At 47.4% G+C, this 23,188-nt stretch overlaps 1 protein-coding gene across 1 annotated transcript in view; it reads left to right on the top strand.

Annotated features, from left to right (window-relative positions):
• Positions 1-9,713: 9,713 nt before the first annotated feature.
• The window catches only part of C8B (complement C8 beta chain), a 39,297-nt gene continuing 25,822 nt past the window's right edge, over positions 9,714-23,188 (top strand). The window contains exons 1-4 of the mRNA XM_037148515.2: positions 9,714-9,942; positions 17,473-17,629; positions 20,536-20,677; positions 22,635-22,776. Coding sequence (XP_037004410.2) covers positions 9,830-9,942; positions 17,473-17,629; positions 20,536-20,677; positions 22,635-22,776 — 554 coding nt within the window. The 5' untranslated portion in view covers positions 9,714-9,829. The remainder of the gene's footprint in view (positions 9,943-17,472; positions 17,630-20,535; positions 20,678-22,634; positions 22,777-23,188) is intronic.

Below are 23,188 nucleotides of genomic sequence, written 5' to 3'. Positions count from 1 at the left end.
CTAGAAAAGGCTACCCCTCTGTCCCTTTCACATCCATGCAAGGAGGTCCTTGGAGTTCAGAGTAAGGGTCCACAACAGGGGAGGCCTGAGGACTGGAGTAAACCCCCACACTTGCCATAGAAGCTGGGTGATAGTAATAACTAATGCTTATAAAGTGTCCTCATCATGGTCCATGAGTTGCTATAAATAGTTTATGTGTTAACTCATTTAACCCTCACTGGAGCCCTATAAGAGGTGGGCACAATTAGCCACATCTTCCAGCTGGGAAAACTGAAGTTAACATGAGCAGTCAGTGCAGAAGCCCACTGCCACAGACTGAGTGTGCGTGCCCCAGATTTATCTGTTGAAACTTAACCCCCAGTGTGATGCCGTTTGGAGGTGGGGCCTTTGGAGTAATTAGGTCATGAGCTCAGAGCCTTCATGAATGGAATTTCTGTCCCTATGAACGAGACCCAGAGAGCTCCCTGCCCCCTCACTCCATGTGATGACTCAGCTACAAGACGGCAGTCTGTGAACTAGGAAGCGGCCCCACCACACACCGAGTCTGCTGGCACCCTGTCCTTGGACTACAAGCCTCCAGAACCGTGAGAAACACTGGGTCCTGCAGACCTAAGGCCTGCCTGGGTGTGGTTGGTAGGGTCATCATATGGGTGTCGCAATATATAGTTTTAATTTGAACATTTCACCTAAAATGCCATATGGTATGCTTGAGTGTGATGTTGTTACGTTACAGAATTACATGTTTATGATTTTGTAATAAAAGATTTTGTCCTAAAAAGTGGACGTTATTTGTGCCAGACCCTGTATATTTCTGGTGTTTACTAGACACCCAGCCTATGCTATTTTTGTTGTAGAAGCTGGAATAGTCTAAGCCCCCGACTCTGGCGCCATGCTGCAGTCTGTGCACACCCACTGCCCTGTGTCTCTCCTCTCAGGGGACAGGGAGGTCCCCCCACACTGGCTCATTATGAAGACTAGTGTCAGTTTCCAGGATAAAGGGAGCCTCTGAGGAAGAGCAATCGCACACTTGACAAATCCAATTATTCAAACACAGGTCCAGATCAAATAGACTAATGCATTCAGGATAAATAGAAACATAGAAAGTATACTTTGAATAAAAATCAAAACCCCATTTGCATTCACACAGGACTTCTAAAATATCTTGTTTGTACAATGAAAAACAAAAGACACTTCCTTGGGTCAATATGCTTTAGAAGTGCAGGTGATTCAGCCTTGACTTCAACCGTGCTGCTCACCCACCCTTTGCAGGGAGCCAGACTCAGAAGGCCAGGGCTGGCCGCTCCAGCACACGCTGCAAGGTTGGCTGCTGCCTGCACCCAGACAGATGTCGCTATTCTCTCCTGCAAAGAGGGCTCTTATTCTGGTTTTTCCCATTCTGGGTATCGAAATTTTCACATAAATAGACAGATATAGGAGCCCATCCAACTCAGATGTCTAGCTAGAAGGACTGTGTTAAGGCAGAAATTAACAATTAGAATGATATCAATAATTAACATTTATTGAGATCCTGCCATATGTGGCATTCCTAAATAGAAAAGTTAAGTAACTATTCACAGTCTTGAATGGAAAAGTTAAGCAGCTTGACACAGGGCCATACAACCAGCAAGCAGAAGAGACCGGCTTTACAATGAGACACTCTTACTGGAGAGCCTGTTCTCCTAACATGCAGGCCAGGTGAGCCTGGTGTCGTGTGCTTGATTTCCTACACAGGTGAGCAGAAATATGTAGGACAAAGTCTGAGAATGCTGGGGTGGGGTTCTGACGTCAGAGTTGAAGTCTTCCTCAGCCGAGAGTATCGTCTTGATTCAGGTGGACCAGATGTCCTGCTTTGTCTTGATGTAAGGTCTGCTGACCCTCTTCTGAGTGTCCCTGCTCCTCTCTCCCAGGCTCCACCTCTGGATGGCACCCTTTCATGAATCAGGGGGCTTGCAACCCTTTGAAAGATCTTGGTCTTTATACCCGCCAAGTCTCAAAGTCCACTGTGGGTCTTGCGTCCCAGTCAGAGAATTGCTGCTTTACTTGTGAGCCTGGAGATGACGTTTCCCGGAGCTGGTGGAACAGTAGCATCTTTCTAGTCAAAAAGCTCTGCCTACTTCTGTGAGCCCTGTTCCCTAGCAGCAGCAGTTAAAGAAGAATACTTTCAGACTCTTTGGGGTAAAAGAGGTTCTTCCTAATTAAGACATATATATATATTTAAAAACAAAAAAAGAGAGTGATCTCATTAAACTGCACTGCTTCCTAAATGTAGTAGCTGGCCTCCAAACGTGGCTCCCAATGAAACACACCTCCTTGTTTTCACAGCCCTGTGTAGCTCCCAACTGCCTCCCATGCATCTGGGCTGCTGCTGTAACCCGCTTGAACTCGTAGAATGCTGTGGCAGCTGGGCTATGCCGTTTCCAGGCTGGAGCCTTGAGAAGGTCTGGCAGCTTCTGCTTTGATGATCCTGGAGCCCTGAGTTGCCATGTAAGAATCCAGCTACCCTGTTGCCAACATCATGTGGAAAGGCCTGTGGAGCGGCCACCTGGGGAGAAAGAGGCTCTGAGGAGGACCAAGGCCCCAGCCAGGCTGTCCCACCCGGCCCTGAGCTGAGCTCCCTGGCTACACCCATAAACATCTGCATGGAAAAGCCATCCGGGATGCCCCAGCCCCAGCAGATCTCACATGGAACAGAGAGGACCACCCTGCCCTGCCCTATTTGAATTCTTGACCCACAGAATGGTGAGTAATCGTGAAGATATTAATGTTTTAAAAGCTACTGAATGTGGGGGCTGTTCCTTGTGGCAACACCAGATACCAGGGACACTAGGTAACATCAGCAACAGCCTCAGTGACTCAAAAGCCTGACTGTTCGACCACTTCACCCTTTGGTTTGGGGCTTCCAAGCCCAGGGGACATTCCCCGTCGTTCTTCTGCACTCCAGCCACTACCCCAAAGACATCCGGAAAGTGTATAGTTTTACTACATCCAGTTACTCAAGTCATCAGGATAGACATAGGTAATTACTCCAGTTTATTTCCTCTCTGAAACTGGAAGCTCTGTGTGGGCAGGGAGTCGAGATGATAGTCGCTGCTACATCACCCACCCCAACACAGTAGACATTGAGTGCATATATTTGCATGAATAAAGGAATTGGTATAAAACTCAGAGTAGCTGAGGCATACTGATTGAGAAATCATTCATTTGCCAGGCTAACGAGTAAGAGCTTAATCCAATAGTGGGCAAAAGAACAGGTGAACAAGCTGACTTAAATTTCACTATTTGCCACAGCTAATCCACAAAACAAACTCAACTACATAATCCATCGAGTTGTTTTCAAGTCCCCCAGGGAATTAGTTTCCTAGTACATTGCCAAGTGTAATCCCCTTTTCCCACCTCACGTGTTTCTAGCATTCCTGGAAATATCTGAAATAAGACAATAAGTATTCAATATTTGATTTTTAAAAATTACCCTTACTTTAATATCAACTCATTTACAAAAATGTATTGCTCTGAGTTAAGTTTGGGATGCCTCCGTGCCTAGGCTGATGTCAATAGGCGTTATGAAGCCAGTAAATTGCCGTAAGACTACATGTAGTACTGTGCTCCAATACTAAACATGTAATCACCCACCTTGGCCACATGTGGGTCCCGGCTGCACCACTGCTTCATGATCAATGACTTAAAGTTTTCCCCAGTTTGGCGACTTTATTAAAAGCATAATTTTTACCACTGTCATGGCCTACCTGTCTTCTAGTGTCTTCTTTACCTCCTCTCCTCACATGTACAGTTGGGGTCCCTCAGATTGACACTCTGGTCAATGACCAGGAGCCAAGCCCACCCTAAGTCCAAATCATATTGTGCCATAAGGGCTCTCTCTTTCTGATCTTCTCATTTGAGTCCCAATGTGCAGAACCACCTCCGGAGGTGCAGGGACCACAGCCATCTGCCAGGGGCTCTTTAAGTCAGGCTCCCCAGGCCTCCAGGAAAAACCCACAGTGAAGATCAGGGGATCTCAGACAGTGATATGGGCTCTAGAACGATGGACTCATGGGTCCGTCTAACCCACCATCTGCCAGAGCAAAGGGACAGAAGATCAGTATACTGGTCATCACGTGAGCAAGGAAAGAAGGCCAGCTTAACCTCCCATACCCTTTTCTGGTCTATGTGCAATGTAATGATCCAAACCAGAGCTGTGGTCCCCAGTGGGGAGTGGTCCAGGATCTCGTCATTTGTGTTCACAGCCAGTCAGAAGCAGAGTTACATGAGCATTACGGGCTAGAGTATGATTACTGTATCCCCAAGGAGACAGCTCCCCAGGGAGCTGATGCAGAGATGGAGGTAGGCGACAAGCTTGGGTCTCCCGTGCTGTCCATGGTGGGACTTCAGGAAGACGTTCCACAGGTTTATTTCACCCTGGGGAGTGCGACACAGTGACTGAGGGCCTCCCACCCACTGGCCCTGCCTTCTCTCCAGGATCCAGGGGAGATGAGCCTTGAAGACAGGGAACTCATCCTAAGGTAGACCAGGCTCTGCACTTTGGTCCCTGGGACCACGGGTAGGTGACAGGCAGGGAAACATGTGCTTTGTGGAACCATGCTGCTTTGAACAGCTGCCAAGCTCAGCCAAGGGGACTTAATATGCCTTCCTTACCAGAGAACCATAACCTCAGTCATAATAGCCCCACCTTTGTGCAGAGCTGTGTGGTTTACAAAGCCCACCACAAGCAGTGTGTTATTTACTCCTCTGTACACCAGCAGACAGATATTATGTTTATGCCCTCCTTTCCATCCCGTCTACCACTGCCCTAATTCAGGCCATCATCATCTCTCAGTGGACTATTGTAACAGCCTCCTAACTGGTCTGTCCGCTCCAATTTGCCTCCTTCTAATCCATTCTCTACATAGCAGCAAGAGTAATCTCTCTCACAAAGAAAGCTGCCCCCTTCCTCCCCCTCCTAACACCCTCTAATAGCTCCCCCTTGCACTTAGAATAAAACCTGTATCGTTAGCACTGCCCATCAGTCCCTGTGTGATGGGGTTCCTGCCTGCCTCTCCAGTTTCATTTCTTCTCACTACTCAGGTTGAACCTGTGCTCCCGCAATACAGAATGGCATACAGTTCCCCACAAATACTATACAGTTTCTCACCCGTGTATCTGAGTTTTGCTTGTGTCTCCCCTGTAATGCCACACACCCTTCCTTTGGTTCTGTGGTCTGCTAACTCCTCCTCACCCTGCAAGGGCCAGCTGTGACATCGCCTCTGCGAAATCTTCCCCAATGACCGTGCACAAACAGGCAGACACATGCACGCACATTTGGCTACAGCCAAACTACACTCTGCAGGTTTCTGTGACTGAACTCATCACACTGTGCCACCCTGATGTGTTACTGTTTCCACCCCTCTTGCCAGGCTGTCGGCTCTGATAGGGAAGGTCTATTACACATTCATCTTTATACCCAGCCACCCAGCATCGTGTCTGGGATCTAGTAGGCTCTTCATAAATGGTGATTGAAGCATTATTTTAAGAAGCCTGCACTTTAAACTAGAGATACCACTGCTCTGAGAGATTAGGGGACTTTTCCAGGATAGAAAATAAAAAATGGGAGAAATGAAATGTTAAAGACTAATCCCCACTACATTCAAAGGGACCACAGATAATTGGGTAAGAAAAAAGCTTATATCTCTTGAGGTAGTTTTTACTTTTTACTTTATTTTATTCTGACTTCTTTTGAATCTCTGAGCCTTTCGAGAATGTGAGGAAAATCTATAGATTTTTTCGCCAGGAAAAGAAAAGGTGAACACACACCAAAGTTTGTATGTAACACAAGAGTGTGCCAATCAGGACAGGTTGCATGAGTGAGCCCGGGCAAGACCAGCACAATCACCCAGCTTAGCCCAGACTTAACTGGTGACCCAGTGAACTGTGAACTAAAAAATGGCTCTTGCTCTAAGTGACTGAGTTTGAGGGTTATTTGTTATTCAGCAAAAGCTAACTCATACAAAAATAGGGAACAGGAGTGGAATTATGCCATAACAAAGGCCTAAACCAGGTGGCCTTCTGTGATTATAGAACTTGGTGTGGACTAGAAAATTAGTTATCAAAGGCTAAAGAAACTGTGAACTATTAGGCAACCCATTGACTTAGAGCTTCTAATTCTAACATACAATTTGAAGGCCTAGAGATGCATGATCATTTTAAATCTGTGTTCTAGCTAGAGAAGAGAACTACGGCCTTTAGTGAGAGCAGCTAGACCAGAGGAGTGGTGAGGCAGGAAGGAAGGAAGGAAGGAAGGAAGGAAGGAAGGAAGGAAGGAAGGAAGGAAGGAAGGAAGGAAGGAAGGAAGGAAGGAAGGAAGGAAGGAAAGGCTGAGTTTAGGAATTGAAAAAACAAAACTTGTACTTGATCATAGATTTTTGGAACCCCATCTTAGAAACATGGAAGATGATACTTAAGTTTGTTGGATTATTGTCAAGACTGAACAAGATGATGTATGGGAAAAACTGTTAAACTGCTAAGAGCTGCCCTTGAAAACTATGTGTGGTAGCACTGCATCCTGAGGCTGCCAATCTCCTGGCATGACCTTTAGGTGAGTGGGTGAGTGGCACCTGACACCACCAGGGGGCACTATGAGGTTGGACTTCCCGGAGACCTTTTGGAGCTTGGATCCAAAGAACCACAGCAGAGTCAATCAGGAGAGCTCTTTTGAGAAAGTGACATCAGTCTAAAATCTAAATAATGAGTCATATTTAGCTAAGTGACACATATTTTGGGCAAGAGAAAGAACATGCACAAAATATCTGGAGGTGAGAGAGAAGGTTCCTGCCCCGGCCAGGTGACTCAATGGGTTTGAGCATCATTCCATATACCGAAATGTTGCGGGTTCAGTCCCTGGTCAGGGCTCACACCTAGGTTGTGGTTTGATCCCCAGTCAGGGTGCCAATCGATGTTTCTCTCACACATCAGTGTTTCTCTGTCTCCCTTCCCCGCTCTCTAAAAAAATCAATAAACACATCTTCGGGTGAGGTGTTTTAAAAAACATCCAAAATCTGCAACTTTGTCCTTGAGTCCATCAGATGGAAGCAGTGGAAAGCAGGCCCTATCTTGGGAGGACGCGGCTTTTCCCTTAAATGCAGGCAGACGTGAGAGGGGGCATGAGTCTATCTGGAAATGCAATTTTCTGCTTGTTTACAAATGATTAACTATTGCAATCAATTGTGTCAAAGTTCAAGTCACCGCCTCCTCTGGGACAACAGTGAGATGGTGCCTTGTGCCGGGGCTAATGATAACTGAACACACACAGGGCAGGCTGGTGGCAGACCACGTGTGCCGGGCTCTGGCACGGTTGATGGGAAGGGACTCCTGCCCTCTGAGACTTTCCATCCAGCCCCTTCGCAGCCGCAGCCCAGTACTCGGGCAGACGTGCCTGGACAGGGGAGCAAGCTGCTCTCAAGAGAATGCCCACCTGGATCAGGAAGTAAGGGCTTAGAGTGTTTTATATAGTCAAATCTCAGAGCAACCTTATGAAGCGGGCATGAATGAATTCTTATCCCCATGTCACAGATGAGAAAACTGAGTCTTTTTGAGGAAGTCAAATTCAGTCTGTGTTCCCCCAGCCCACTCACAAGTTGCCCGCTGCTCTCCCCGCCGAGGCTCCTCACTAACAGCCACCCACCAAGTTCATACAGCCCTTTATGAACCGCAGATCACTTTCGTAAATGCCAGGTGAGTGCAGGTTGGACTTCAACTTGCTGATTCTGAGGAGTCAGTGACGGTTCTCAGGGAGGTTCGTTTGAGAGCCTCAGCCATGTACACACAGCCTTTGAGTTTGCACCCTGCTTCCTTCACACCAGACCCCTGTGTGCCTCATGCAGTCAGGGTGGGTACCACCTCCAGGCTGCAAATCGGGGCTGACATTCTCTTCCACACAGGAACTGAAAATGGGAAGACACCCATCCCTCATCTGGTTACAAGCAATCTGGGACCTACTTCGAGAGGCACCGAGGTGAACATTTGCTTGGATTCAGGCATTTCAAGTGAGCCTTGGTGTGACATTTCCTTTAAATCCAGTTTAGCAGCGAGGCCGCATGGCATGGGTGGACTATTCAGAACGATGGGAAGATGAGGGAGAGACACACTTCCAGACTCCAATACAACAAGTGCACTCACCATACCTGAGTGGCATCTGTCTTCGGCCTACGTTCAACCCAGAGGAAAGATGAGGGGTCTCCTCTGACCTTTAATGCGGCTCTTAGGGTGACCGGCAATTACTGGTGACAAATGTTAAATTCATCAAATGCCACTCCTGTACTACACTTCCCAGCAAGGTCAGGGAAGTGATCTGTTTCTCCCCAAACACGATGAAGTTCTACCTAAGTTATAGAATAACAAAAACGCATATTTGGGTAATTATTATCTTATGCCTTTGTTTTTATAATACCTGTTTGTGGGACATTCTCACTTTTAGCATCTTATATGACCCTCCCAACTCTGAGTGATAGGTAGGCACAGCCCTCTCAATTTCATGTGTGAGGAGACAGAACCACAGACAGCCCCTTACGGACAGCACAGAGCAGTGCTAGGCACACTTCACGGTGTTTGAAGTATTTAGATTCATCCGACCTTCACAGCAACCCCACGAGGTGAGTACGTTGTTATCTCTGTTTTACAGATGACGAAGCTCGGGCCCAGAGAGGTTAATAACGTGACTCAGGTCACACAGCTGGTGAAACACGCAGGGAATCTGAACCCAAGTAGATAGACTTCAGCTCCTCAGCCCCTTGCAGACTTGCTCGAAGTCAGCCAGAAAAAGGCAGAAGTCGAATTCAAAACTGGGCCTGACTCCAGCCCTGCATCCCACCTGGCACTCGCAGGTGTCTGAGTGCACATCCCCAGCCGCGTCTGAGCTCGTCGGGTGCCTTAACTTACTTAACGCTCATCACGTTTCTAAGTGAGGAAACAGGCGCAGAACAAAAGCAACTTGCTCAAGGTCACAGAGCTAGTGGGAGGTCAGTGGCAAAGAAAGGGTTCGATGCATAAAAAGTGGTGGTACTTCTCGGCCATAAAAAAGAACAAAATCTTGCCATTTGTGACAACATAGATGGAACTCGAGGGTATTAGGCTGAGTGACATAATTTAGTCAGAGAAGGACAAAGACCTTGTGATTTCACTTATGCGTGGAATCTAGAAAACCATATGAATGAACAAACAAAACAAAAACACTCATAGACACAGAACACAGACTGTTGTCAGAGGGGAGGGGTTGGGGGGCTGCTTGAAAGGGGTGAAGGGACTGAGCAGTGCAAATTGGCAGTTACGAAAGTCGCAGGAATGTAAAGTACAGCACAGGGAATTAGTCAATAGTATTGTAAACTGACTGTGTATGGTGCCAGGTGGGGACCGGAAATACCGGGGGAACACTTTGTAAAGTAAATGATTATCTAACCACTATGCTATACACATGGAAACGATGGAAAATAATATTGAATGTAAACTGTAATTGAAAAAAATTTTTAAAAGAAAGGATTTGAACCCAGGCAGCCTGGACTTAGAGACCACAGTCCTTGCCCCACCGGCAGGCTGTCCTCTTAGCTGCTCCCCAAAAGTCCATATATGCGGATAAAAACCAAGCTTCTGCAGAGGTGGATTTTTTGTTGTTGTTGCTGTCATTGCTTTCCAGAGTTGCAGGCAGGTTTTCTGTCTGTGCAAAGTCTAAGGGTTTCTTGTCACTGGTCTGTTTGCACTGCTTGCTGAGCTGTTTGCTCTGTGGGGACAGACACTGGTGGCAGCGCCGCCTGCACAGGCTGTTCGTGGGTCCGGGAGCCTCGGCTGGATGTCCCGTCACACAGAGGAGATGAAGACATGCAGGACGTGGGCTTGCGGGGCACCAGCCGGGCTCTTCCTCCTCTGGGCTGCCCTGGGATGTCTCAGTTTGCCTGGCTGCAGGTAAGCGACAGTTACACACGATTCCGTGATCAATAATACGACAGGGACTATAAAGCCACATAATGCCGACCATCTCTTTGTCACATGCCTATTGAATGAGGAACATCCCTTGGAGCAATTTGCACGCATCCGATAAAATAATATCAACAACTTGCTTCAAATTATTGTGAAACCAAGCGGCTGATTTCAACAAAAGTTCCCACAAGAAACTGACATGTTTAAATGTATTTTGTCATGCTAAGAATAATAGGATACTGGTTCCGTATTCTGAACAAAGCCTTGGTGCAATTTGTTATGCAAAAGAATGTTTGTTATGTGTGGGGGGAAAAAGGAGCTCATTCTATCACAGATTGTACTGTATGAGAGTAGCCCACTCTACCTGCTCATCAGCTCAGATTTGGGGGGTTTACGCTCTCTCTCTCTCTCTCTCTCTACCCTCCCCCCTTCTCTGTCACACAAGTACACACTCCAGATGTTCCCAGAGTTAAATGCTAAATGCTATATTTCATCATTTTTGTATCCATCAGTAAGATGCAAAACAGGCTAAAGACAATATCTGAGTCAAAGCTCAAACTTAATGGAATGGATGCTTCTGAACGGAAGCTCAAACTTGGGCTCCAGTGAAAAGAGGGGCAGTAACTTGGCAATTCGGGGGTCTCCCTGGGGCACGAGGAGCCCCTGCCATGAGATGCCAGGCCTCCCAGGCCTCCCGCTGGGTACCTGTGAGTGATGTGATAGGAAGAAGGATTGTGAATGCGGTTACTCATCCCATAAATGCTCCCCAAGCACAACCTCTCTCTTAATGTGGGGAGCACCTAGTAGCCCCTGGACTCACCTCAAGGCCAGTACCATGAGTATTTTCTACCCAATGGACTCTCAGTAAATAACAGCTATGGTGGTTATCAAGAATCCCAACTTGGCCCTGAGAAGAACCAAGCTGCCAAGGCCTTGCCTGCTTGCACCGTGTGTATGCAGAGAAGCATTCAGGATCCAAGGAAATGTGTCTGAAATGGTGGGGTTGAAGGGGTCCTAGCGACCCTGCCCACAACACTGACCCACAACACTGACCCACTCCCGCACAAGGCCTCCTGTCAGGCTCATCTCTGAGGACGCAGAGATGAGTAGGGTACAAAGAGCTCATGTTCCCATGGAGAGAGCCAACACATGAGTGCATGCTCTGTGTGCTGTTGCCAGGAGATGGTACAGGGGCAGGTGGGAGGCAAGAGAGGAAGTGGTCAGCTCTCCTGGGTGTGGGGTCTGGAAAGGCTTCCAGAAGGGGTAATGCTAGAGCTGCATTTTTACCTTTGAACAGGGATTTGCTGAATGGCCAAGGGGGTTATGGGTGTTCCAGGCAGAGGAAGCAGCACAAAGACACAGAAGTGAGAGAGAGACTGGCTTGTTCCTGAAGCTGCAAGCCTACTTCAGTAGCCTCGAGCACAGACCAAAGTGGGCAGCTCCCAGAAACAAGGCAGAGGAGGAGTTAGATCATGGACAGAACTGAGGGGGCACTAGAGTGCTAGTTAAGAAGCTCGCACCTTGCCCTGGCTTGTGCGGCTCAATTGGAGGGTCTTCCCATAGACCTAAAGGTTGCAGGCTTGATCCTCAGTTAGGACAAATGCTCAGCTTGTGATTTTGATCCTCAGTTGGGGCGCATGCAGGAAAGCAACCTATCACTGTTTCTCTCTCACATCGATGTTTCTTTCTCTCTCTCTCTTTTCCTCTCTCTCTAAAAGCAGTTTTTAAATGTCCTTACCTGAGGATAAAAAGAAGAAGCTTGCAGGGTTTTAAGCCAAAGAGCAACACAATCGGACTTAAATATGTTGGGAAGTTCACTCTGTGGTTGGAAATGCGTATGCGGGTGGGTGAGTACAGTGAGGGCTGGGAAACCTAATTTGGTCCTCCAGCGTTGTCACGAGCTGGGGGCTATTGCTTACTCGCCCTGTAGCAGAGAGGACTGGTTGGGGGAGAGGAGAGATTCATTCACTCCTGTTTCATGAGCCTCAGACCCTGACCTGAATCCAGGCGTGGTACTCCGGCCTCCACTGCTGACTCCCGCGGGGCAGTCCTGAACGCAGCATGTGTCCCCACACACGAAGTGGGAGAACAGCCTTCAGTTCTGGGACAGAAAATGCGGAGACCTCCTTCCTATCAGCTAAGAAAGCTTTCATTTCCAGTTACTCCTGTAATCTAGTCAGATGATGTAATCATCACATTGTCCTCACGAGACCAACCGCACCCTCGCGGCCCCTCTGTGCCAGGCACTAAGCGCTGGAGCTCTGCCCCTCATGGCTCTTCGAGGCAAGCGCTGCTGCTTACAGTTCACTGAGAGGAAAACAGATCTGGAGGGAGCATGCAACTGCCACGAGGCTACTCGCTCCACACGTGGCAGAAGGTGAACTCAGATCCGGGTTTTCCTGGTCCCAGAGCCCGTGTGCATCCTGCTCATGCACTGCCCCCTCCTCCTGCACATGCGTCTGCCGTGCTGGGCTCCCGTGTCACCTCCCTGTCTCCGGGCCACACGTATGTTGCCTTGAGATGCTGTGTTAAATTTCACATCCTTAATAGCAAGGAGCAGAGAAAGCAGAAATTGAAAATCTGCCACCCAGAAGCTGTCCCTGTAAGCGAAGAGGAATGATGCTATTTGCAAAGGGGATGCAGTTGCTGCACAAACTGTGTGACAAGAGAGTTGTGCCGGGGCATTTCCGGCAGCCAAACCCTGTTGACACACGCCGCCTGCACGCGCTGACGGCTCGCCATTCGCTGCTGACCTGCTCCTGCCGTGCTTGACGCATCCGCCTCTGTTCTGTTCACAGACTCCTGTTAGAAAGAGTGCAGGACACGGGGACCCGGTGAAATACGTCCTGAGGCTGGGCACAGCATTCTGTGTACCTCCAGGACAGGGACATTCTTGCCAGTGTTTATGTGGAGGGATAAGTTCCAAGGACTTGTAGAAGGTGTTTACTGTAGCATTACTTGCAATGGCAAAACATTGAGAAAAAGTAAATGTCCTTCAAAAAGGTAAAGAATAAATTAAATGTGATATATGCCCTGTGATAGAACATCCAAGTAAAAGGAAGGAACTAGGTCTCTGTAAACCAGTGTGGAAGGGCCTCAGAAATACGATGTTGACTGACAAAAGCAAGTTGCAGAATAATGTGTACAGTGTGAGTGAAGTACACAAAAGCAAAACTGTGTATTGTGTGTATATGTGTGTGTATATGTATATGTATACACACACACTGCTTCAAAGACTGGAAGGATACATACCAAATTCATGACAATATTTCCCTCTTCAGAGAAGAACAGGAAATGGAATTGGGGCAGATATAAAACTCAGGTATCAAACTTATAGGGTTATTTTTTATTTAAAAAAACTCGAAGTATACCAAAATGTTGACAATTGCCAGTTCTGCGCTGTGAGTTCATGAGTGTTTATTGTTGAGTTTTCCGTGCTGCTCTGTCTAATTTCTCAGCATGGAAACCACGGAGGAGCTGGAATGACAGCAGTCAGGTCAGCCGGTCTGAACGTTCACGTGGTTTCTTTCTGTCCGAACGCAGAGGCGGGAACAGCGTGCGCTGTGACCACGCCCTGGGGCCTGACGGCCCTGCCCTTTCCTGGCTCCACGCTATTCCCAGGAATCAAAGATAAAATTTACTGCTGGCTTTCAAATTTGCATTTTGTAGTAGTTATAAACAACACACATCTCACCCAATGTAATTGACAAACATACTATTTATTCAGCTGATTACTTCTTATATTGCCACCTCCATAATGAAAATAGGGTGCAAAAACAAGAGATCTGCTGGTTAAAACAACTTTTTACCAAGTTCCTTCTATAAGTGATATCTTGCCCATTAATAGGCCTTCAAATGTCAGAGAAGGAAATAATTGCCACTCTTAATAGCAAGTGTGCACATTACTTATCAACTCAGCCTCAAGTATAGTCTGAAATTGGATGGATAGTTGCTATAAACACAATGTAACTGTTTCTTTTTCTAATTGATTTTTTTTTTTATAGCAAGAGGAAGGGTGAGAAAGAGAGACACAGATTTTGTTGTTCCCTTATTTATGCACAGATTGGCTGCTCCTTATGTGTGCCCTGACCAGGGATCAAAGCCACAATCTTGGCACAGTGGGACCACTCTCTAACCGCTGGCCTACCCAGCCAGAGCCACTGCTTCTCAGTTGGAACAGGAAGAGGACGCCCAGCAGCGCTGTCCAATACCACGTAGGAGCAACCAAATCACAGACAGTGTCGTTTCGTCAAACCTGGGCAAACGAGTAGAAAAACACACTCGGAAGTGCCCCCTGCCTCCTGCTGGCTGGCGTGCAACATCCTGCCTCCAGTTACCATTTTAAAGTATCCACCTGTGGTTTCTAGTGGAGTCTTTGACCTTTCATTAAAGATCTAACTTTACTAGGCAATTGATTTTTTGCAGGTCTCTGGGGTGGTCATGGAGACAGATTTCACTGTAGTTAATATTATCCTCTTTTTAGGGCTTTTGCCAAGTGAGAATGTGTTGGTTAATGACCTTGTCTGGAGTGATAGACTGTGTTTCTGAGACGGTGGGAACTATGTGATTCTCTTCCTAATGACTGAGTCTCGGGCACAGCAATGAAAGAGGCACTGAGACCGTGGGGACCGGCGGAGCGGACACTGGCCCGGTTCTCTTCCTGGCTGCCTGGGGCAGAGGCACTGCACAGACTCCAGAGTCAAGCGGATAACCCACGGCCACACACACCAGCTGCAGGGCCCTGGGCCACCCCCGTGCCCAGACAGGTGGCCAAGCTGCAGAGCCACCACGTAGCACTGCCGCCAGCATTGGAGGAGAGCACAGGCTAAACCCCTCACACAGGGCTGGGCAAGCCCTGGGCACTCGGCAAACCTCAGTGCTCTTTCTCCTCTCTTCACATTTTTTCCTTCTTTGTGCCTTGAAAAGAAACATTAATTACAAAGAATCTTACAGTGCTACGCGCTCTTTCAGATGGAAGAGAAAGAAAATTCATCATATACCCATCATACTACGTGGGGAAGCTGGAGGCCTAGTCAGATTAAGTCCCTCATTCACTCTCTGACTGCGTGTCTGTCCCCCCTGTGTCGGGAACTGAGCCGAACAGCACGGCCTTGTCTTCTAGATGCGCTTGAGGCCTCACGTTGCCTGACTGCTCTGCAGATGTGACACTGTCGCCCGTCCCCGCACAGCGCCCCCAGGCTGCCCCCATCCCCGTCGCCTCTGCACATTTGTGGCGCCTAGACTGCAGGACGCAGTCTCTCCTGTCTCCTGATGGTGCGGAAGCTCCCCAAGAGCTTACCCCGACCTGATCGTCCTCACGAAAACAGTCATATCCTCTCTCACCACTTTCCATGATCGGATTTGTGCTGTATCTGCAGCGCAAATCTCTGCCCTGGTTCTAAAACCACACAGGGGCCATTGCCTGGATGATTCCACATGGGTGTTCTGTGGGCAACTGGGACTCAGCATGCTCCAGACACATCTCCCCCGATGAGCTCCTTTGCTCCTGTGTTGCCCACCCACCCACACACTCAGACTGAGAACCAGCATCAACCTAAACCCCTCTCTCTAACCCAGACCCCATCCAATTACCCATCACTGACTGTCTGTCTGTTCCACCAGAGAAACATCTCATTCGTCTGTCGTCCCATTCTCTACCCCCCACACTGCCATACCTCAGGCTCATGTCACTCATCGGACTGACTGCACATGCCACCTGCCTGTGCTTCCTGCCTCCAGCCTCTCCCCACCCCTGTGCAGCCTCCCCTGGCAGTCACAGTGATGTCCTAACGCACAGCTGTGGCTGTGGAGACTGTAGGCTTTACAGCCTTGCCCACTGGGTAAATTCTGGAAGAGCCAACATATGTTTCTCTTTTTCTATTTGGAGGCAGACTCTGGGTTCCGGAAGGCAGAACCTGCATGGTATGTGCAGTTCTCTGCATCTCCTGTGGCACAGCGCCCTCAGTATGCTCTGATCTCGGTAAATGTCTCGTAGACCTTACCCGAGAGGCACCCTGAAGACCACCTCGTGCACACCTCTCCCTCCCCAGGCCATAAAGACAGAGGCTCAGAGAGGGGAGAGAACTGCTGAAGACCTTACATCCAGCTGGTTGTATTCCCTGCACTGTCTACACAGTGCTCGCACATACATTTAATTTGATCCTAGAAAAATAGCCTTGTGAGCTGGGTATGATTTTCTCATCATACAAATGAGAAAAAGGAAGCTCACACAGGTTGCAAAGCCTGACCAAGATGACCCACCTGCTGATGGACTACCTTCTCTTCTCCTCTTTTCACAGGAACTGGTGAATACTTGACATTTACTTTAAATTTACATAGCCTGAGAGCTGAGGGTGGGGGGTGGGGACAAAGAAGCATTTTATGCGTACCTGGCAAATACCTATTCCTTAAATCCTACAGTTACTTAGAATGTTTGATATTAAGGTAATGCGCTAAGTAACTAATTTATCCGAAACTACTAGCTGAAGAAATATTTCAAATTTATAGAATTGTGCACAGGGGTTCATTGACTTATAGTGGGTAGTTGTACTCCAGATAGAGGTACTTGGGTAGCTTTTACTTGGAAAGCCGTATTCTGACAAAAGCAATGGAAAGCAACTTATTTTCGGCAATTAGGCTCTGAGAGGAGTCGTGTGCCTAAACTGGAGTTACCATAGCAAAAGTTATAGTACATAGTCTAGTGATCTAAAGATGTTATTTTTTCTGTTTTAGACTCTAAATTTGTCTTTTTAAAATATCAAGAAGTATGTGGTTGTGGAGGTAGGTTAAGTGGGATGAGGGCTGGTTAAGGGAGATACAGTGTTTCTGAAAGTTTAATTCCCAGGCTCCCCCCCCCCCCCCGGACTGTTCTGAAACAACCAATTCCTACTTCCTGATGTCTTCACCTTTCTCACCCATCCCCTCAACTCCCCTCCCAGCAGGCAACTGTCAAAATGTTCTCTGTATCTATGAGTCCCTTTCTGTTCTGCTTATTTGTATATTGTGTTTTTTAGATTCAATTGTTGATAGATATGTAATTTTGTCATTTCATTGTTCATATTTTTTTGTCTTTTTCTTAAAGCAGACCCTTTAACATTTCATATAATACTTCTTGGGCGGTGATGGATTCATTTAGCTTTTTCTTGCCTGGGAAGCCCTTCCATTCTAAATGCTAGCTTTGCTGGGTAGAGTAATCTTGGTTGTAGGTCCTTGCTTTCATCACTTTGAATACTTCTTGCCAGTCCCTCTGGCCTGCAAAGTCTCTGTTGAGAAATCTGATGGACTGTCTTCTGATACAAGCTCAATACACTTTCAACCACAGCTAACCATAATGTCAGGCACTCACTTGGTATTCAATAAATATTTGTTAGATGAATTAACCTACACTTGAATGACAAACTAATAGCTTTGCACAAGTGAGCAAACATATATTTATTGAATGGATGGATAGGTGGTTGTATGTATATTTAATTCCCAACTGATATTTGACTTCCTTCTCTCATGACGACATTTTAGAGGTGCAAGGCCACCCTCTCTTGAGTCAGACGCAGTCAATGGGAGCCTCGCCAAGAGTAGGCGGACACGGAGTGTGGATGTCGCACTGACGCCTGTTGATTGTGAACTGTCCAGCTGGTCCTCCTGGACCAGGTGTGATCCCTGTCAGAAGAAAAGGGTAAGGACCCAGGCCTGGAGAGATCTCTGAGCTTCTAGGAACCTTAATCCTCAGCAAGACTGGCTGAGGCACTACTAACAGTGCCTGGCACATAGTAGGACCTCTGTAAATGTTGGCCGATTGAATGAATTACTTCCATTCCTCTGTGCCGCCAAGTAGCAATTACATTCTTTCTTTGATCTTTCAGGTTTTTTTCTAAACTTATGTGCCTTTGCTCATGTCAACAGCTTCCTAATTAGGCTTCTTTCCCCCAACCTTGCCCTTTCGATTAATCTTTCTTCATGCAGCCAGAGGGAGGCATCAAACATGCAAGTCTGACCCGCCTTTCCCCAGCCTGGAACCATTCCATGTCTACCCATGGTCCATAGGGTCAAGGCCATGCTGATGGTATTAAAGTTTAGACCCCATGACTAGGCCTGGCCTACATCCCCATAAAACATTCTTCACCCCAGCACACTGAACACTTGTGATTCCCTGACCGTTACCCCTTCTCGCTGTGCCTTTATTCATGCTGCTTCCTCAGGCAGAATGAGCCTTCCCTCTTCCTTTACTGGCTAACACCCACTCACAATTTGAAACCCTGCTCAGGGACCAATTTTTTGAGGAGCCTTCCCTGATTTTCAACCCCACTTACAGTTAGAGAAGCCCCCTTTAATGATATGTAATAGCTCCCTCTCCCTCCGTGTTCTTGCATTTATCATTTACTGTTCTTTTATTATTTGGCTTCCCATTAAACTACGAGCTGTTAAAGGCTTACTCGGTTTTTTATCTTCATTATGTAGGCCAACTTCTGCCCCATGATAGGTGTTCCATAAATATGTGTTGTTTGATCTCATTGTATTTTCTGATATCCCTGTAAAGAAGAGAGGATGGTTGTTACACTCCCTCTTAAGCAGATGGGTAAACAGAGAGGTAATTGTGTCCTCAGGTCCCCCTAGTAGCAAATTCAGGCATTGAACTCAGGCCACTGGCTTCTTGTCTAGTGTTCCACTGATAGAAACCGTGGTCTCTGCAGCCTTGTCTTTCCTGCCCCCTCACTGCAGTAGAGCTGACCCGGGACCCCAGCGCTGAGAGCAGCAGATGTGTCAGAGAACAGCCGCTGTGTCCTCAGCTCCCTGGGAAACCAAACCGACCGTGGGCTAGTGGCCCGAAACAATTACACACTTAATTGGATCGATGTGGAGAGCCAAGCAGGATCGTTTGGTTCCCAAAGTAGGCTTTATTGCTGAAGTTATCAACATTGATCCAATTATCTGGATAATTGCTTCATCTGCACTGTAAACCAGGAAGACGCAGCATGAGTCACCCATTCCCCCAGCCATCCACAGCTCTTCACTCAGAGTCCACTTCCCTCAGCGGTCGTTCTCGCTGTCAGCAGGTCACTGGCTGAAGGGAGAAGAGTCCTCAAACCTCCCAAACTGGAATTGGGAGATGTCTTTCCTCCAACATCTCTGCACTCCTCCAACCAGCATGTCCTTTACAGCCCACTTTTCAGACGTGAGCCCTGTCCAGCCAGCCTCTGCCCCCCAGGAAGAAAGCCCCTCTGGAAATGCATAGGTGAATAGTTGCCTATACTTTAAAAATTTTTTTTGGATTTCCAGATAGTGTACAATCACTAACTGTGGCTGGTTAGTGTGCCATTCTGCAAAGGGGCTGCCAGGCTGGCGTGCCCCTTTGAGTTTCACCAAAGTCCTGACCGTAATTGGCTGGTACACCAGCTGGGAAGCCACCCAAATTGCATTACTCCCTTCCCCTGCCACGGTTCCCCATCACCCCACCATGAAACACTACATCTGCCCTCACCTGGGCCCAGACAGCCCTGCACTGCCCGCTGCTGCTCTGTCTTCCCCCACCTCTTGCCTCTCTCCGCCTTGCACTCTTTTCTCTGGCCGTGACGAACTTCACTTTCAGGAACGAGGCCGGCTCTCTCTGGTCTCTCGGCTTCGGCACAGCAGTTACCTCTACCCAGGCTGCTCTTCCCTCCCCCTCCTCACAGCTCCCTCCACGCTCACCCAGCCTTTCTGTTCATCCTTCGGGGCTCAGTCTAGACGTCACTTTTCCATCTGCTAAGTGTGCATCAGAAATGCCCCTACAAGTCACAGCACTGCGTGCTTCCTCTATCGGGCCCCCCCGCCTCAAAACCTGTGCCTACACCGTCACCTGTGACCTCCCTGAGGGTAGCCCGGGGGCACAATTAGGATTTAAAACAAACAAAATAAGCAAGCACAAATAATACCTATCTTTTTTTCTCAACCATTGAGTGGTTCAATCAATATTTCAGAAATTCAATCAATATTCCTGAAATAAACAAACTGGAAGGTAGAGATAAAGATTGGCTGCTAAAGGCTATTAGTAATAAAAAAGAAAAGTAAGTACCAGAAATTGAGCGCCTACTATATACCAGAAAACGTAATGAGATTTCATATACACGTCACGTATGTAATTGAAACCTCACAACTGTTCCTTTACGTAATTATCTCCATTTTAAAGATTGGTAAACGGAAATCATAGAAGTAACTTGCCCAACATAACTAGAAAGTATCAGAGTCTGTTGTGGCTTCCAAGTGCATGCTTTTGCATTCGTAAGATACTGAAGTAAATGAGAATACCTGAGTCAGCCCAGTGAAATAATCAAGCTGAGAGACGGTGGCTTCGTGCTATTGAACAGGCCCCATCCATCTACTTATCACCTTTGGCAACTCCAGAGCCCATGCGTCCCCCCCCCCCATTCAGCAAACCTCTACTGAACTGCAGATGCAGAGATCAGACAAGGTCCCTGCCTGCAGGAAGCTCACAGCACAGTTGAAATAGGCAAGCAGCCAATGTGGAGCCTCAAGCACATATCCCTAAGCACCCGAGGTCCGTGAGCTTCAGCCCTTGGCTCACATTGAATCTCTCCACTCCAGTACCGACATGCGACCTTGCTGCGACCCTCTCAGTTCCACGGGGACCCATGCAGATTCTCTGACAAGGAAGCCGAAGACTGTGTTACCAGTGCACCGTGCCGAAGTCAAGTGCGATGTGAAGGCTTTGTGTGTGCACAGACAGGTACAAAGGGACACAGGGGTGGGAGGGGGAAGCTAGCAAAGTAGGCAGTGGCAGGTGGTGACAGTGGTGCCAACTCTTGCCTGTGCTCAAGATCAGAGCCAAGATCAGAGCCATGTGTCAGGCAAGGAGGCCCCTTTATTTCCAAATCTCTGCCTCCTCCTACATGTGTTGTTTCATCAAAACAATCCTGTGAAGTTGGTGTTAATTATTATCCCCATTTTACATATTAAGAAATTAACACTTGGCGGAGTTACTTGCTGAAGGTTATACAACAGGTGTGTGGGAAAGCTGCAATTAGAAATTTGGGGATTCTAATCACATTCACAGATACTAAGGACACCCAAAGGATGTGTGCAGGAATCAGAAATCCCAAGTGGTCTCTTTCTGACTTTGTGACTTGGGAGAAGTCACTTAACCTTTCTCAACAAAAAATCCAAAGGGATGTCACTACCTTACACATCTGTTAGAAGTTTCAAGTGACAGGATGGGTGTGGAAGCTCTTTTCAGACCGTGAGCCGAGCTGGCTCTGCCAGAGGCAGAGCCTGAAGCAGTTAAATAAGGGTAGTTAGCGTCAGTGATCTCTGAAAAATCTTTGGAGGGTCAGTTTCTATCTTCCACATTTGTGCATCACCAAGTCCAGCATAACCCCTAAGGCACACTATATCAGCAAAAACATGTTTGATAAAAGGAAGGAAGGAAGGAAGGAAGGAAGGAAGGAAGGAAGGAAGGAAGGAAGGAAGGAAGGAAGGACACATGGGTGGACAGACAGAGGGAGAAAGGAGCACACAAATGAATAATCATCAGCGGCAGGACTAAGTAAACGCCTATCTTTTCAACCCATTCATCTGTCTCATTCAAGCAAACATATGTGTCTCTATGTCTGCAAGTGTCCACCAAAAATAAGAGTATTTTGATTGACCCAAATTATCTAGATAGGAGCTATGAGTCTCTACACTTACTGTCACCATGTGGACTATGCTTTGGGATCTTTCAAGAAAGAGTTAGGGATTTATAGAACAATTTCTAAGGCTCACTGCAAATGCAAAATTCCATCCAATAAATCTGAAAGACTGTTTTACAGTGTGTCCACAGACTCATTATGGCCAGCGTTCCGTGATTCTGACCAAAGTCATAATGGTCATTTGAGCAGGCTTTAGTTTAATGCCTTGTAAGAAACATTTGAGGACCAGATTGTTGTTCTTCTGCCTTTAACACCCCAAAAACATTGATTAAAATTGACCAGACACGTCTAAGGAAATAGGGTTGCCTGTATTATGGGCTTCATCCCTCAAGAATATACAAATAATAGAGGAAGCCAAGTTAGTCCTAAGTGCTGCAAATAATTTCAAACATGTAGTCCACATACTTTTATAGTCGAAAATAGTTCACATGGCAATAGTCTGGAAGGCAGTCTGGTATACTGGAAATCATTGTGATTAGGCAGTTATACCAGCGATATGCCCTTGGCCCACAAAAGCACTAATTATAGTAATAATGACACCTAGTGGGTATGCACCCTGAGTCAGTACTGTTCTGTTTACTCATCTAAATTCCCAGCAACCCTAGGGGTAGGTACGATGACTTACCTGTTCTCCAGATGAGTAAGTTGAGGTGGGGGGTTAGGTCACATAAGGAAGGTCACACAGCTGGTACGATGTGCAGGACCCACCAAACCCACGTCTCTCCCCAGCCTCACGGAGGGAAGTCCACTCAACCTCTGCCTGCCAGGCACTTACCCTTGCCTTCCCTTAATAATCCCCCCTCGAAGTGCTTTCAGACATACAGCACTGGCCTCTTGGGGGGGAGTGAAATGTAAAAGCCATTACCAACCCACCATGACATGTGTCAAAGAAAGTATTAAAGCTCTAGAAGGTACCTGGTGCCCAGTAGGTGTTCATAGCATGAGTTCCCCTCTGACGGCCCTGTAACTGCGTGTGACATCATTTTTCCATCCCAGGGAGGTGTATAAACCGCAGACTTCTTTGCAATGGGGACAATGACTGTGGGGACCAGTCGGACGAGGCAAACTGTAAAAGGATTTATAAAAAGTGTCAGCAAGAAGTGGACCAGTACTGGGCAATTGACAATCTGGCTAGTGGGTAAGTTACTGCGTTTCTATGATATAGATGGGGAGGCAGATAATTAAATGTAATTCTAAACAAGAAGTAGAAGCCAATATGCAAAGAGTTGTTTCTTTTCACCTTTCTGACGAAAGGCTGTGGTATAAGTGAATGTAAAAGGCTGCTCTCCCAGGACAGTTGCGAGGAGCCGCAGGAGCATGTCCCATCGACACACCGGGGCCATAAGGAGGGCCACGTTGGGAACACTAGGGACAGAGTTGTGCCTGGAGACCACAGAGGCCTGTGTGCATTTAGCCCCTGCTCTGTGACCACGTGAGGAGCTTTCTAAGCCTTGGAGATGGAATCCCATCTCCAAGTTGTGTGGGAGGTTTTATCTGCTTCTGTAACCCTGGGCCCCACTGTAGGGTCTGGCCCAGAGGAGAGGCTCCTA

The sequence above is a fragment of the Artibeus jamaicensis genome, unplaced genomic scaffold (genome assembly GCF_021234435.1).
Source record: "Artibeus jamaicensis isolate MK-2021 breed Jamaican fruit bat unplaced genomic scaffold, CSHL_Jam_final scaffold_1019, whole genome shotgun sequence".
NCBI classification, from domain to species: Eukaryota; Metazoa; Chordata; class Mammalia; order Chiroptera; family Phyllostomidae; genus Artibeus; species Artibeus jamaicensis.
This window is presented reverse-complemented; position numbering and strand designations above follow the sequence as displayed.